The sequence below is a fragment of the Rhyacophila brunnea genome, unplaced genomic scaffold (genome assembly GCF_057557595.1).
Source record: "Rhyacophila brunnea isolate RB1 unplaced genomic scaffold, BYU_Rbru_1.0 scaffold_22, whole genome shotgun sequence".
NCBI lineage: Eukaryota > Metazoa > Arthropoda > Insecta > Trichoptera > Rhyacophilidae > Rhyacophila > Rhyacophila brunnea.
Genome location: NW_028232882.1, coordinates 36,100,099 through 36,116,955, shown reverse-complemented (window position 1 = coordinate 36,116,955; position 16,857 = coordinate 36,100,099). Strand labels below are relative to the sequence as shown.

The following is a 16,857-nucleotide window of genomic DNA, read 5'->3' as shown; positions in this document are numbered from 1 at the left end:
TGAAGTATGGTTTAGATACAAATCAGCATGGCGAAGATACGGTAACTTTTCTGAAAAATGGAAAACGTACGAAACTACCCCACACGTGGGGTAGCTTCGTACATAGTGTGGGGCACATTCGTACATAATGGGGAACCTTCGTACAGTCAAAGAAAATGCTATTTATTCAATGTAATATAAACATGTATTGAGATCAAAGCTAACACAGAATCAGCCTTCATGTAATAATAATTAACAGTTATTGTTTTTAAAGTGCTTATAACTACTTATCAATAAAAACATAACACTTTTATTTATTTTTTTGTTAATAAAGGAACGAATAAACCAACATTTTAAAATTAACCATTAGAGTAATTAATAGGTCTTAATCGTATTTAATAGTTGTACTATCCAACATTATATATAGATAGGTCTTTTTCGAAGCTAAATATTATCCGGGCTGTTCTTGCTGTAAAAGCAGATTTTGATAGCGGAAAAACACATACCACATCCCTTCCTTCCGATTCCTTCATCTTTGGTAGTGGGAAAGACAAATTTCCAGGTATGAGGCTTCTTCCTCAAAAATGAAACTTTGTATTCAACGGGACTATATATTTTAAGCACCTGCCCAAGATAATTTAAACGGTCTTTGTTTTCTTGAGCTCTACTATCACAAAGCGTTCTTCTTTGATGTTCCCTGACGTAACTGGAGTTTCATTGTCAGTATCCGATCCTTCAGACGTCTCTTCGATGAGAGAACAAGAAATTTCTCTTAAACTCATATTAGCCTCATCCTCACAATCAGTTTCATCCTGACTATCAGTCTTTACAGTTTTATTTTGCCTCTTTGGTTTAGTTGTCCCTGAAGTTTTCTTCTGTCTCTTTGTTTTGGTTCTTGTATCTGACAGTAAATGTAATGCTCGCTTCATCTCCTTAGCCCATTGCTTCCTCTCTTGCTCTTGCTTCTTCAACTGTTTTGCTTTTTCTATTTCTTCTAGTCTATTTTTTTCAGGGGTATCGGTATATATTCTGGTAGTTTTCCTTTCTTCGACTTTTTTAACGCATTTCTGTCCACTCTGGGATAGGGCCGGATAATTTCTGGAGTTATTAATCCTACAGTTGATGAAGATGCAGGTGCAGTTGTAGGTGATAGCAAGGAGGGTGATACTGGCGCTGAGCTCCATGGAAGATCTTGTTGAGTAATCTCTGTTTCTGCAAGTAGAGTTTCTGGCACATTGGCATCTTGGCCCGCTGTAGAAGTTGATTGTCCACCTTACGTGGATTCTAACGGCTCCATCTTGCATCATTGTATCTTCGGCAACGTCTCCTGTTCCGGTCCCCTTTTTCACATATATTCGCGGCATGGTTCTGTAACAATAATATTTTTGGTGAACAATCTTTCTACTGCCACGCAGTTAGGAATGGGGAGCATTCGTACAGTACGAATCTACCCCACTCATAACTGCACGAAGGTACCCCAAACCGAGAAATCAACAAATTAATTGAAAATAAAAATAACCGCTATAGTTAGCCTAAAATGACTATTTACATATTAAACAAAGTTATCACTTCATAAACTATACTAAGTCACGTATAACATTCGTGCAAAACTTATAACAGTTAAGCGTGTTCAAAAGTGAATACAAAAAATACTTACGTAGAGCAAAAACACCTATCGGCGTGCTCCGTCGAAGCTGTTGGCCGCACTGATGCCCTGCCCCGCGGTTACACTATGCGTATGAGCGGGAGTCTTACACACAAACGTGAGCACGCCAATGAATTGGATAGTGAAGATATCGCCACTGTACGAATGCTCCCTGTGTACGAATCCTACCTGCTCTCCCCTAATGGTCATAATTTTTGTCGAAAGTGTTATATTTTTTTTCCAGGACTTAATGGTTATAATTTTTGTCGAAAGTGTTTTATTCTTTTTCCAGGACTTAATCTTGCCAAATTCTCCCATAAGAATTTTTCATTAGTGTATTTACACGTTAAAGTTACAATATATTTGTGATTTTCTCAAAGCCTGAGAAATTTGTGATTGATTACTAACACAACATTACTGTCATTGGGTTTCATGACCTGATGTAGTGTTAAAAAAAATATTTATATTGTTTTTTCATTATTAATCATTCGCTGTGTCAATTAGCAAAAGTAGAATCTTTTATCTTTCTGATTTCTTAGGATTTTCATTCTTTATTACACTCATTTAGATGATAAGGTCCGCTGGAAGTCATGTTGAAATCGGTTTTGTTATTGTCTAGGATCACGACATAATTCACCAGTGGCTATCGGAGCTGCACTTTGAAGAGTATGCAGGTCTGTTTGCGGCGGCTGGATACGACCTGCCCACAATCACCCGTATGACGCCCGAAGACCTCACCGCCATCGGTATCAAAAAACCCAACCACCGAAAGAGACTCAAGGCTGAGATGGCCAACCTCAACGTGCCTGAGAATTTGCCTGACTTCATCCCGGTGAGATTCAAAGAAAAAACATGAATACAACATATATGTAACGAACATCTTATGAATATATCAAAATAATAATATGATTGTTTCAAAAGATAGATATATTTCTGTCAATATTAAGTTTTTTTTTTTTAATATATTTGTTTATTTATCCAATATTCAGAAGATCTTAACTCATTGCAAATAAAATATCAAATTTTGCAAGGAAATAAAAAGCGAGAAACATGTTTTTTATATGTACGAAATCGTATCTAATAATATTTCACAATTGATATAGGTAGCTATTTTATTTTTTGATTCTCTTCGAAAGTAGATCGATAATAGTGATAATACATCAATTATTGCCGTATTCTGAGACCATTTTATTGTGTATAGAAATTTTATAGCCACATGGCCTCTCCCGTTTTCAGGAATGAAACTTTGTGTCACAAAAGACCTTGAATGTAAATTTGCAACAAATTTGATTTCAACTGTATTATTTCTAAAATTACAAAAACTCATGGACCGTGTGTGATTCAAACACAAATCTTCCGCTTGCCGGGGAGTGCGCTAACTGTTATATAATATTGGATTATATATTTCTAGGGCTCATTAGAAGAGTGGCTCCGCCTTCTGCGGCTCGAAGAGTACGGGCCGGCGCTGGCGTCGCAGGGCTATACGACAGTGCAAGATGCCACACAACTGGCGTGGGAGGACCTGGAAGACGCGGGCATCGTCAGGCTAGGCCACCAGAAGAAGTTCCTGCTCGCCATCAAGCGGGTGAAGGACATCCGTGCGGGGAAACGCGCTGTCGCCCCCCCGCATCCCCACCAGCATCATCATCACCACCACCATCCGGGGCAGACTCATGTTTGTGCAATTTTATTTTATCCACTTTTACAATATAGAATGTAGATTTTTTCGTTGGCTTTCTTTATTATCCATTACAGCGAACTCTCAAAGCACAGATTCTAGGCATTGGCTGATGCATATGAACAAACTGATTTGAAGCTCACAAATGACATAAGTGACGTACTATCCTTTTCTTGGGATTATAATATAGAGACAGTGTTCCATTACAGTATCATTTTTTATCATATTATACTGTCTAAGTCCATTTGAAATATTTTACAAGCATTGAAAGAGCCTGATTTAATTAAATGTACCTACGCAACAAAAAAAACGCAGATAGCTTAAGATGATCTTTGACTTTATTTTTCTACCAAGTATTATTCCTGCTAGCCTTTATAATGACACTTGAAGGAGATATTGCATCTGTATTTCTACGCAGACTGTAAGTAAACGGTTCAGTTCATATTAAACAGTGCTTTACGAGTTCGCTTTAGTTTCGTTTACTGGATTAAAGAGAAGCTTGTGTCCTTTCTGGTTGATATGTTTGCTTTTACTCACCTAACCCAACCTAACTCACTAACCATGGGCAGTTTTCGGTAAACGCTGCATAATCAATTTTATATTTGTCACAATTACTTAACTACTCTGTTTCTTCTGGTTTTCCTTCACTAAAATATTTTCAAGAACTCTTTTCCTCTTTATAGAAACACCGCTTTATAATGAGATTGCCAGAGATAAATAATTATTTTGCTTTTGAATGAATTTTTGACTTTTTGCAAGACATACAATATACTAAATGCCTATTTTATTTCAGTTGATAAAACAGAAAACTGTTTGCACCGCAGCTCTTTTTAATTTATTGCATTTTTCTTCCACAGATTATTAGTATTGATACACAACTTTTTTCTCTATAAGGGCATTAGTTTTGTGATGTAATAATTAATATTGATTGTGTGTGTTTAATTATAATGAAATCATTCTTGAAAATGATAATATTACAGTGTTGCCCATGGTTTCCCAGTGAAAAATAAAAAAATCCCCACTTCATCGAACTGTCATTATGGCAACCCTAATTATTATTATCGTGTATCCATTCCATGATGTTTGTTTGACCATTTCATTGGTCCGTTTTTTAAAAAATGTTAATATTAATTCAGAGATGTTTATTCAACTCACATGACTTGAATCGGCATCTCTGAATGATTACTTTAGCAGTTTGAATTGATAAATTACCGGTGATCACTGATTATTTGTGAAGTCAGTAATGATAAATTTCTATTAGATTCAATTGGTCATATTGTTATCTATAGAATATTTGAGTAAGACCTTTATTATATGGAAACCACCATATCCAACTTACAAAACTTTTAAAAAGAAAATGTCATTTTAAGGCACACATTCTCGACACGTTTTCAATTTAATCTTAACTTTTAAAAACAAGTGTTCACGCCTCAGTTTCAAATCCTGGACGAAGCCAAGGTATATAATTGCCTGATCTGAATCTGAAAGAAAATGATATTGATACGAATTATCGAACACACGATGGCCGGAATAGCGTAATTAGCAGCGCGTAAGTTACATGTGTTTTAATTTCAAAGATAAAGTCGAGTTATGATTGCATTGAATTTTTATATGCGTACCCACTTAGTCTATGGATTCATTATGTGACATTTACAATTGTATTTATGACACTTAGTTGTGAGTAGCCATGCAAGTATATTAATAAATTTTGTTCATGATTTCTTGGGTTTCAATTCAAACTGCTAGCGCCTGTTACTCCCAAATCCTATTGTATTTATTATTTTATAACTCTCCGATGTTCTTGTTAGATGTACAGTACTCTCTCAGTAAATCGCCGCTCGATTATCCGACTACTACTATAATCCGCCGTTATTTTTACTTATTGAAAGCACAAAAACAAGCTCTATAATTTGCCGGTATTTGTATGTCAAATTCAGTAGTCCGCCGCGTGCCTATGTCAGCTGTCCACGGTCGTATTTCACGCATGGAACAACCTACCGGGACGAGCAATAGTTTCATCATGGAAAAAAACTGATGCCCTCCATGAATCAAGATGATGAAAACTGAGAACTGGAAGATCTTAGTTCCATTAGAAGCATTGATTCACAGGGCGACTGAAAACTCAGAGCTAACACCAAATGTTTTAGAAGAATGGATAGCAGAAAGTTCGGCTCTATGTTACGACCGCACACCCTGGATAAACGTCAGATTTCTATAGTCAATACTTGAAAGCATCTAAGCGAGATTTTTTGAGCATAGACAATCATCGGAAAAATTGCTATTATATGGCTTAAAGCTTAAACGCTATTATAAGCGTAGACAATGAGGACAAATATAAAAATCTTTTACGACGAATAAAATTCAAACATTTTCAATTACCTAATAAAATTCGCCGTTTTCAAAAATCAGTATAGCATATTAGAGTTCGCCATTGCATTTCATAAAATTTAAATAATTATAAAGTAACCTTTGACACAAAGACACTCGTGCTTAAACCTTCGTCTAAAACGCTCTGAAAAGGCTTGAATCGTTCTTATTTACTCTTTGATTAGTGATTGTTTTTATAAGATAATAATATTTATCCATAGTCAGTATTCCGTATTTAATTTGTATTCATTTAATTAAATGTATGATAAATAAAACAGGCTCCAGTTTATGATATTTAACATTTCGCTTCCACAAACAAATGGCCCAGTCAAATAGCCTCGATAAAACAGCTCACACTGATTGAAATTAAACGTCACTGGTTTTCATTAAAATGCCACTTTTCCTACATAAAACTTACCTTTCGGCATAATATACATATCATAAATATGCATGAAGCGTGTTATCTTTCATATTAAATATTATACCAAACTAACCTCGTATTTTTTTTTAATCTTAATTTTCTCGGTTATGCATTAATACGGAATACTGACTATAGATATAAATATTACAATCTTATAAGAACAATCACTAATCAAAGAGTAAATAAAAGCCATTAAAGAAATTATAACAATGTCGCACGTGTTAACACGGCTCAATTTTATATATAAAATATTGTTATCTATAACGTTATTTTGAAAAATGTTCCTTATTTTCGCATACCTACTTATCTATTTAGAGCGTTTTTATGTGAAGGTAAGGCTCGCACAAACCAACGCGAATATTCACCAAGTACTGCGTCAAAATATCCCGGAAAAAGCACCCGCCATCGGTACGGAAGGTCCGGTCAAAAGAGTCTCAAAAAAGCCAATGTCGCTGTAATGCTCTCTACTTACCTCTTGTTAATGAACAAACGTAACATTTATTCACGCAGGGGATCAAAAGATACAATGAAAGCCATCAATTTGTCATATATTTGGCTATTTTTTGAGACTCTTTTGACCGGACCTTCCATATCGATGCGGGTGCATTTTTCGGGTTATTTTGACGTGGTAAATGCGAATGGATGGCAGTGTCGGAGCAAATAATTGTATCAATGATAATATAAAATTATTGATATATTATTTGAATGCTCGATACCGAAACGTCAAACAATCGCAGTTCTCCATATTGAACTTTGTAAGATAATAACTTAATTCCTTTCGGAAATCTGAACGTCGCGTGCTCTTTCCCGTAAGCCAATACGAGCTTGATTGGCGAATAATTCGCTTTGGTGTGTGCACGAATGTTTTAGGTTACTTTATAATTATTTAAATTTTATGAAATGCATTGGCGAACTCTATTATGCTATACTGATTTTTGAAAACAGCGAATTTTGTTAATTTAAAATGTTTGAATTTTATACTTACATTGTAAATGATTTTTATATTTTTACTTATTGTCTACGCTTATAATAGCGTTTTCGCCATATAATAGCGGTTTTTTCGATGATTGTCTATGCTCAAAAAATCTCGCTTAGATGCTTTCAAGTATTGACTATAAAAATCTGACGTTTATCCAGGGTGTACGGTCGTAACATAGAGCCGAAAGTTCTTCGGAGTATGCGCCACTACGAGCTCATAAATATATAGAGAAGCTTGGATTCTGAGGATGAAGACAATAATTGTCAACCGACTGCAGCTCATACAGTCAAATCAGAAGATGCACTGGCTGGGATTGACGTTGTATATGATTTAATACATATTTCATTTGATTATAAATAAAACCGTAACTTGCTAGTACCAATTTCTCAATAAACACTGTTTTTACGAAATATGTACCTGTATTACCTTTTACCATTTGTTCGCCGCTTTCACTAATTGGACACTTGTCTGGTTTTTGGGGTGGCGGATTACTGAGAGAGTACTGTATATTATATAAAATAATTATTTATGATTATGGCTGTTGTGTGTTGAAAATCATTCTCACGGCTCTATTTTTTATAGCTGGCAACAATACACCGATATTTTCTAGTGTGCTGATTCAATTATTAGATGAGTGGTCTTAGCTTTTCTCTCTACTTCTCCGCTTTATCTCATGATTGACTCATAAGAATATGATTATTTTAAATGCTTTTCTCAGAGGCTTTTGATTCATGTCGGTGTCTAGTTTTCATTTGTTTTGATAATTTTTATACACAATATCATGTAGCACAAATGTATAGCCTAGCCGATATCTAGATTACACCTAGTATTGATAGGGACCAAGGAAGAATACTTAAGAATTTAGTACTTTTCTATAAACATCAATTTTAGCGACCATGGTTTTGCTTTTCGGCATCTATATTCCAACAACGATAGAGTTGTGCCAGAATGCTAGTCATTGAAGCCATGTGGGTTGTTTTTTTCAATGTGAAGGCAAGAATACAATGGGCTAACAACTATTGCTTGTTAAAAAAAAACCTCAACTTTGTGGAGGCCTGTATACTACTATGCTTAGAAGCGAAATTGGTAATTTACCTGAGGGGTCATCCATAGATGACTTCAGGAGATTTTCGGTGTTTTTCACCTCTCATCGTCACACAAGTTATGTCACATTTTTGTATTCCCCTTCCATTTGTATAAAAAAAATCATTGATATGAATTAAACCCTGACAGATAAAATTATTAAACATGGAACATGCTTTGCCTACTGATTCTCTCTCTGAATGCTAGTTGTCCAAATTCGAAAAAAAACGTAAAATGGTTTTATTTTTTTTTGCTCCACATAATCGTTAGAAGTAATGGACATGGGTTTATGATAGTTGAAATAAGTTATGTAATTTTTTGAACCAATTTTGTCAAAGAAATTGAGGTTGTTGGGCGCGGATTACACATCATTGCCGAAGCGCTGTTCGCGGCCGACTAAACTCTAAAGCCACTCGCCCGCGCTACTTTCGTGACTTTATTTTTTCGTTTTGCTGTGTACCTGTGCGATGTTTTTGTAACGAATCCGCCCGGGTGGTCAAGACAAAAGCATGTTCCATGCTGAAAATATGTTTATATTAAATTTTATTGATTTTGGACATATTTCCTCTCGACTCCCCCTATCCCTGTCATTACAAATCGTCACATTATACCAGATACCCTCCCTGCCCCTTAATGCGCGACGCTATACCGTTGTATCAAAACTTCTTATTCCTAAAAACATGGGATTCTAAATGCGATCTTTATAGAAAAATACAACATTCTTATAAATTCAATTTCCCTTTTTGATAGTGCAGGTTAGTTAATAAATTTTTCTTGTTATAGAATATCGATTGAAAATAATTGAATTTCATAGAGTTGTTTTTGTTTTTTAATTAAATCTGTTTTTAAAAAATACAAAGAATTCTTCACAATGATCTTCAGGTTAAAACAAAATACTACTACAAAATCTAATAAAGAGTTTGCAAGCGATAAAATTGCATGATGATAGAATCACTCTGCAATTTTTTGAACCATCCAGTAGCGAAAGGTGGAGGTAGGCTGTTAAAATCTGCCATAAATAGTGCACATTAAACTTTGTTAGTCATACATATTTGTTTTTATTAAACTAAGACTACACTTTACAGATAGTGTTGGTTAGTTTTTAAAAATCAATTAAACCCTGCCTAAACCAAACCATATTAGTTTTGGTATACTTTTTTGGGCGACACATTCATTCATACTTATTTGTTTTCGTATATTACACGTATTATTGTTGGTTCATTTTTTTAAATTCATTAATCCCTGCCTAAACCAAACTATAATAGATAAAAAATATTATTCTATTTACAAAATATCCTAAGTTATGTATGATTTAATTAATGCATAATTTTAGATATTTTATAGATAGATGAGTATTTTTTTGACTATTATTTATTGTGGCTTGGTTTCGCATGGTTTAATTGAATTTAAAAACTAACCAACACTGTCTGTAAATTGAGGTCTTATTTTTAATGAAAACAAATACGTATGACCGATAAAGTTTAGTGTGCACTATTTATGGTTGATCCTAACAGCCTACCTATACCCTTCGCCACTGGAACTATCAATACTAAAACTGATTCAATATCTCCTTATTACTACTGACAGTTATTGGTAAAATATTATTGATCAATGTGTACCTACCCCGTGATAAACATAATAGATCCCCTGATATTGAAGTAAGATTTGCCACCTCGACAATGTTAACTATGTGTGTGTGTACCTCCGGAAAGAATCTCGAAAGCATCCGTTTGCATGTGTATGTTTTATTTCTTTTTTTTCATCACCACCCACATCACCACAAAAACCGAACACGATTGGCTAAACAAAAAAAAAAAACAAAAAACATTGACAAAATCACGAACGGATCGGATGATTTGAAAATGGCAATGACGCCACCACTAAAGGAGGTTCTCCTGACGCCTTCGCCGATGAGCGGCGGCGACGTGACTCCGGGCTCGTACGTCCACGGCTCCGTGCACGCTTACCAGCACCCGTGGGAGGTACAGCAGTCTCGCAGCATCACCCAACACCAGCATCATCAGCAGCAATTGCAATTCTATCAGTCCAAGCACCCGGGGATCCCGTTCAACACGACGGGGGCCGACCTGGTGCCCATTCAGGTATGCCGGTCGCCCTCATCTCTCGTCACCCGTCACCCTCTCTTAGTTGGCTGGATGTCACTTGTCGTACTATTATTATTTCATCATCGTCATCCCGCTCCATATTTATAATCGATTTATAACGAATGTCTCATCCGCCTTTGTAAAATGTTCAGTATAAAGCCTATTACAGACTGCCCGCAAACAAATAGACAAACGTATAAAAACTGTTTATAAACATTTGTATTGTGCCAATGTTTTTTTTGTATTCCACGGCGGATGGAAAACATGTGTAAATGTTTTGTCACTCACTGTTGTTTTTATTAAAGCGAAAAACATGCGATGTGTTTTACACAATTATATAATTTGTTTGCGGCAAAACTTGTATAGCTCTGTACTAGTCTTCCTTCCGTGCTCCATTATTATTTGATTACCTGTAAAACCGCAGTCAAAGTAGTCAAAAGTAAAATGTTTTTATTATGTCAAATTTCAATGAGAGACAGAATTCTTTTCAGTACTCTCTGTCTTTAAACCGTCAATTATTTCATGAAATATTTTACCCATAATCATTTTCATGTTATCATAAGTCTGACTTAGGTAATTTCAATATTTTATAATATCAAGAAATAATTTCAAAGATGTATTGCTTTTATGAACATTGTCGATTATTTTTAAAGGAATGTTTTTTTTCTATTATTACAAAATATAAATTGTTTCTACTAAAATGGCTGTAGATTTTTTTGAATTAATTGCATAGAGCTTGCGAGGCATGATTTTTCTAACCGTAGTTTAATATAATTAATCATAATACGTTAGATAACTTTGATTTACCTATATTAAACCCGCAATAATTAAAGTAATTCTAAATTTTATACTAACAAAAATTGCAGTTAAATTTAGATTAAAAATATATTTAAATATTTCAGACGAACACAACTGTTTGGAGAGAGATATTAATGTAAATTTTCACATTATAGATCAGACAACCCCGCGGTAAATCACTGGAGAGCTTGGAAGATGCCAGTGAACGTTCGACACACATGACGTTCTCGCCGGAGAGCGCGCAGACCTATTACTGTACTCACGTTAACATGAATCAACCCAACCTGCAGACGTGGCGGCGGTCTTACGACGACGGCGACATTACCCCCACCAATGAAGCGGCGATTTTAGGAAGTTACGAAGGCGGCGGAACTCTCCCGAGGCCGCGCGGTCTCGTCAAGCCCAGACCCGTAGCGAAGGTGTCTGCCACCACTAAACCCGTGCGAGAAAACGTCATATTCCAAGACGTAAATGAAAAATCTCCCAAGTACACTATGGACGGATTCCAGAACGTGTATCCTGAGAAAATTGATTATGTAATGCAGCCACAGCATGTGACGCAGATGCGGATGGCGTACGCTGTAAGTCCGCACATGGGCAAGAAGATGCCTCCCGAGCCGCCCAAAAGACAGAGCTCCAACCCTGGTATCGATCAGGTCGCCACACAGATGGAACACGTCACCCTCACTGGACAGCCGTTTGCCTTCGCCAACATGGGCTGCTACACTCATCCCGTGAGTCCCTTGTTCTTTTTATACATTCAAATGGATCTTCTTTATTTAATTATTACAGATTGACGGTTTGTAAGGTTTGAATGTTTCGACAGATTGAGAAGCAAGTACATAGAAATAATTAATAAATAACATAGAAGTAGGTTCTAAAACTTGTAAATCAGAATTTGCTGGATATAATACACTACAATTATCACAGTATTAGTGTGAATTATTCTATAACTAGAGACATTTTGAATAGTTTGAAATTATTAGGCTGTAATCACAACTAATATTTGTATGTAATTAATTAGCGGCACACATTTCTGTTTCTATAGTAAAATAATATTTAAAAGAAACTGAATACATTATTTTATTATATATGTCAGGTAAAATTGCCGTGCATTACTCTGCGTTACTATCTACCAGTGGCGAAGGGTGAAGGTAGGTTGTTGATATGCCATAAATAATGCACACTAAACTTTGTCAGTCATACATATTTGTTTTCATTGAAATAAGACTACAAATTACAGATGGTGTTGGTTAGTTTTAAAATTCAATTAAACCCTGCGAAACCAAGCTATTATAAATAATCGTCAAGAAATACTCATCTATCTATAAAATATCTTAAATTATCCAATTAAATCATACATAACTTTGAATATTTTATAGATAGAATATTATTTTTTATCTATTATAGTTTGGTGAATTCAATGAATTTAAAAAAAATAACCAACAATATGTTTAATGTTTAATCCAATGAAAACAAATAAGTATGAACTAAAAAGGGTACATAGTTTTGTCATATCACTCAAAATATACCAAAACTATTATGGTTTTGATTTGGCAGGGTTTAATTGATTTTTAAAAACCAATTAATACCATCTGTAAATTGTAGTCTTAGTTCAATAAAAACAAATACGTATAACTAACAAAGTTTAATGTGGACTATTTATGGCGGATCAACAGCCTACCTCCACCCTTCTCTACTGCTATCTACTGTAGGTATAATAACATATTACATTGATCATGTCGGTGATGTTGAACTAAAGTTGTTTGTTGTTTGGGTTTCCTAAAAACACATTCTACAATCTGATACGGATCTTGGCTGCCCGTCGAAGAGGTATTATTACAAGAAATGGTTGTTAGCTGTTAACTCAATTAGTCTGGTCCATACTCTGTATCCAGCTACTCATAAAGTAAGAGGTAAATTTGCCAAATGCACTATAATAGGTGCATGGTTAAAAAGTTTTTATAACCTACCTATTTTCAACAGTGCTTATTTAGAAATGTAATATAGCAACATAGAGGATGGATAACCTATACACAGTAATGTGGAATGTTTACTAATGTCTGATGATATATCTCTGACTCCAGTACGTGCAACACGGCTACGGGAACACACACCAAACCACAGTAGAAATCCACGCAGAGAAGCACGCCGACTGCTCCGGGAAGACCAGTCCTGGGGTCCGGCGCGGCTTGCCGCTCAGCCTGCCTGCCTACCCTAGCTCTGACAGCCTTAGCAGTGTCTCTCTGGAGGGCGCAGCTCTCTCCGCCGGCCTCGATCCCCCGGCCCCAGCACCCGCCTCCCCGCCGCGCTGGTCCTCCTCTTCTTCATCCCACACCCCCGTCAATTGCTCACTTGCAGCGCAAAGTCGGAATGGATCCGACGCTAGCTTTAAGGTGACTAAGCAATATGATTACATATCGAGGGCGCTTAGTCAAATAGCGCGTTTCAGATGGTATTTATGTAGTTAGATTAGTCCGAAAAGTGCATCAACAAGAATTATTCCGTGATGAGAGGGTACAACTATTTTTTGGCAGGGTAGTTGGTGAAAAATATATGACAACACTGATAATATTCTTATTTCAAATTGACCTGTAAAATAATGATTTGTCATTAAAGGTTCAAATACATTATGATCATGTAGAACAACTCTAAGGTAGGTCTTCTTTGCTGGTCACATCATGGCCCCCTTAACGTAATCCAATGCCGGTCACCGGTGACCCCCATGGCGATCAATGTGTTAAATCCATTAGAATTTAAATTCAAATTCCATCAAGTACCATCGGTTGATAGTATTAATATTAGTCTATGGTTTCGTCATTCCGCAGAATATTTTAATGATCACTATCTCTATAAATTCAATGATGGAGAGTGCCAACTGTAATGTATTAGTATTTTGAATTATTATTCGTTATTCATGTTAATTTCAATTAATTTTAACAGTTTCTATGTGAGACCATAGATAATAGGCGCAAACAAGTATGAAAATTTTCCAGAATATTGCATCCATAGATAATATTTTGATCACAACCCAACCTGCAGTCGATAGATAATAGACAATATTCTCATAGAAAATACATAGTGCCAACCACTAAAAACAAAAAACACGTGATCGATCCGATAATGTGTACGCATGTTGAAAATAATAAAAAACCGTTCATCGAGTCTTGCGGGTGTCGATGTAGAGCGGTCTGCGTGGGGTGACCTCATTGTTCTGGTGATTTCGGCAGATTTTGCCAACTGACAATGGTTTAATGGTTCAAAATGTTCTACGGGATGGGAACATCAGTCTGTTATCATTTTAAATACCAAGAAAAACGACAAATACTTTTTTCCAGTTTCGGCAGCTTACTGACGTCGCATAACGTGATCATAATGTATTTACTTTACCTTTGGCTTAGAATAATAGTCGATGTAATATTTCCACAATATGATGAAATTGTTATTCTAGCCTTCATTTTCAAAGACTGACAGTATAAACAACTCCGTTATCACATACGTACTTGTTTTAAATGAATATCTATGTAATTGAGATACCTATGGATTTAGCAGAGAATGTTTCAGAGAATCATGAAAATACAGAATACCATAATATAACGTGCATCAATGTTTTGTGAATGTGATCAAATTATATACATATAGGTGGGTACTTGACGAGTTCCGACACGTTCTGACACATGCCATTTGTGAAAATCCATCCAAAACAATTCAGTCATCATATTCAAATGTAATTTATTTATTTTCAGTCGAGTTCGAGCACAGAATCTGATAGTCTGCCGTTCGCGAATGAAAACGCCGGCACCATAAAACAGAACCGAAGTCAGATGGGCTCCAGGCCGCACACCGCGGAGTTTGGTCGCGCAGGGATGCCCCTCTCCTCTCTGCCTCCACGCCCGCCCTCCACCACCCCTGCCAACAATTCCCCCGCCAATCAGAACTCGCATGACTCCTCTGGCGGCGGCTCCGAAACCGGCTCCATCAAGCAGAAGGTGAACCTGTCAGCGGAGCCCGGGGATGTGTTGAACGACATCGGAAACATGTTGGCCAACCTCACCGATGAGCTGGATGCCATGCTGGAGGAAGAGAAGCGGCAAGGGTTGGCTGACGGCTGAATCTCGCCTCTCCCAATTGCTAAAAGACTCTTCTCGGTCAGCCGTGATGGCTGTTGGTCAATAGGGATGTGTTTTTATACTGTACGAACGATTTCATCAGTAAAATTCATTACTACTAATTAATAATCGAAAGAGATTAAATTACTGAAATAGATGAAGTAATATGAACTTTTCGTATTACAATACGTGATGACAATTCCAGAACATTTTTAGTAAAACATACTATTTTTTTTATTCAATGAATAATTCACAATTTTCAAGTGCTCAGATGCAAGACTATTAGTTAATTTTGTCATAATTAGGTAGGACACAGGTAACAAAATTGGCAAAGCGCAACCAGCCGGAATCCTGTCTCCAACACTGATGAACTTCTTTTCAACATCAACCGAAGGATTCCACGAAAAATATATATGAAATAGTTAATTGTACTACAATTTTACGCCAAATAAACCAAAAATACTATAATTACTACAGGGATTCAAAACGAGAAATGTTCTGTGTACCTACTCTAATTTTTTCAAAATACTATAATTATATTGTTTTATTTAAATCAGCGTTATAAAAATATGATAGCACTGCTTTCCGCGAAAAATTAAAAATTATTTGACGTACAAGACAGTTACGCAGTGCATAACACGCTTTCAACATAAAGCATGCGCAAAACTACTAAGTATTAAAAACAGAATTTAAAAGTTGAAGTGATCAAATGCAGACATAACCATAGAACTACGTAAAAAAATGTACATAACACGTTATCCGTCGGTACATATTAGTGTCCACCATCACTAACCTAGGGAGGTTTTATAAGAAAATGAACATCAAAGATTGTAATGAATCATACTAATGAAATCGAATCAAATTAACATAATGTGAATGCGCTAACAATCTAATATGTTATATCGTTCACGCAATATGTTTTGTAGATATTTATAGCCCGGTTTCAATTGATAAATTTACTATCAATTTACTGTAAAATATTTTTGCTGCCAGTGTTTTTATAATATGCGATTACATTTAATATTGTTTACAGAATCCATTTTTAAGTGATTGGATTATTTTGAATCTATAATAAATGTGCAAAATCTATTTTTTTTTCATCCTACTCAAAAGAAACAAAATAAACTGATTTATTTTATTATTGCAACCATTTTCATCAGTGTTGCAATAGCGCAGAATCCAATTCTAAATAATCTATAAATAAATGAATACTTGCACAAATTGTATCATATTTTTATTTTATTATGTTATATTTATATAGATCGTAAAACAGTAAATCTAGAAAGGATCTCCGTTTTTATGTTTTAAATTTATTTGTGGAAATTATTTTCGTTCTACGAAACATACCAAAGCTGAAATCGTATTTTTTGATGATGCAAAAAATTATTGCGAAATTTTATTTTTAAACGACGAACACAATTCTTGGAGTAAGCATTTGTACTGTAATAATAATTATATCATTACTGTAAGCCTTTTTAGTAATTTTATATTTATTTTATATTTGATTTTAATATAATTTTTTCAGTAATACATAATTAAAAGAACCTATTATTATATAGTTACAAATTCATGTTTGATTATTACTTAAATAGAATAAACTATTTTTTATTATAATTTAATTAAAGTGAATATTAAAGGTAAAATATTAACTTTAATGTTTTTTAGGTTTTTAGTCGGCAGGCATTCGTCTGCT

The 16,857-nt window shown here is 35.3% G+C and overlaps 1 protein-coding gene across 2 annotated transcripts in view; it reads left to right on the top strand.

Moving 5' to 3' along the window:
- Positions 1–16,535, top strand: part of ckn (CRK like proto-oncogene, adaptor protein) — a 214,130-nt gene extending 197,595 nt beyond the window's left edge. For both annotated transcript variants that reach the window (XM_085949782.1, XM_085949783.1), the window contains 6 exons: positions 2,244–2,456; positions 3,036–3,299; positions 10,039–10,254; positions 11,211–11,789; positions 13,143–13,451; positions 14,802–16,535. In XM_085949782.1, coding sequence (XP_085805908.1) covers positions 2,244–2,456; positions 3,036–3,299; positions 10,039–10,254; positions 11,211–11,789; positions 13,143–13,451; positions 14,802–15,167 — 1,947 coding nt within the window. In that variant the 3' untranslated portion in view covers positions 15,168–16,535. The remainder of the gene's footprint in view (positions 1–2,243; positions 2,457–3,035; positions 3,300–10,038; positions 10,255–11,210; positions 11,790–13,142; positions 13,452–14,801) is intronic.
- The last annotated feature ends 322 nt before the right edge of the window (positions 16,536–16,857 follow it).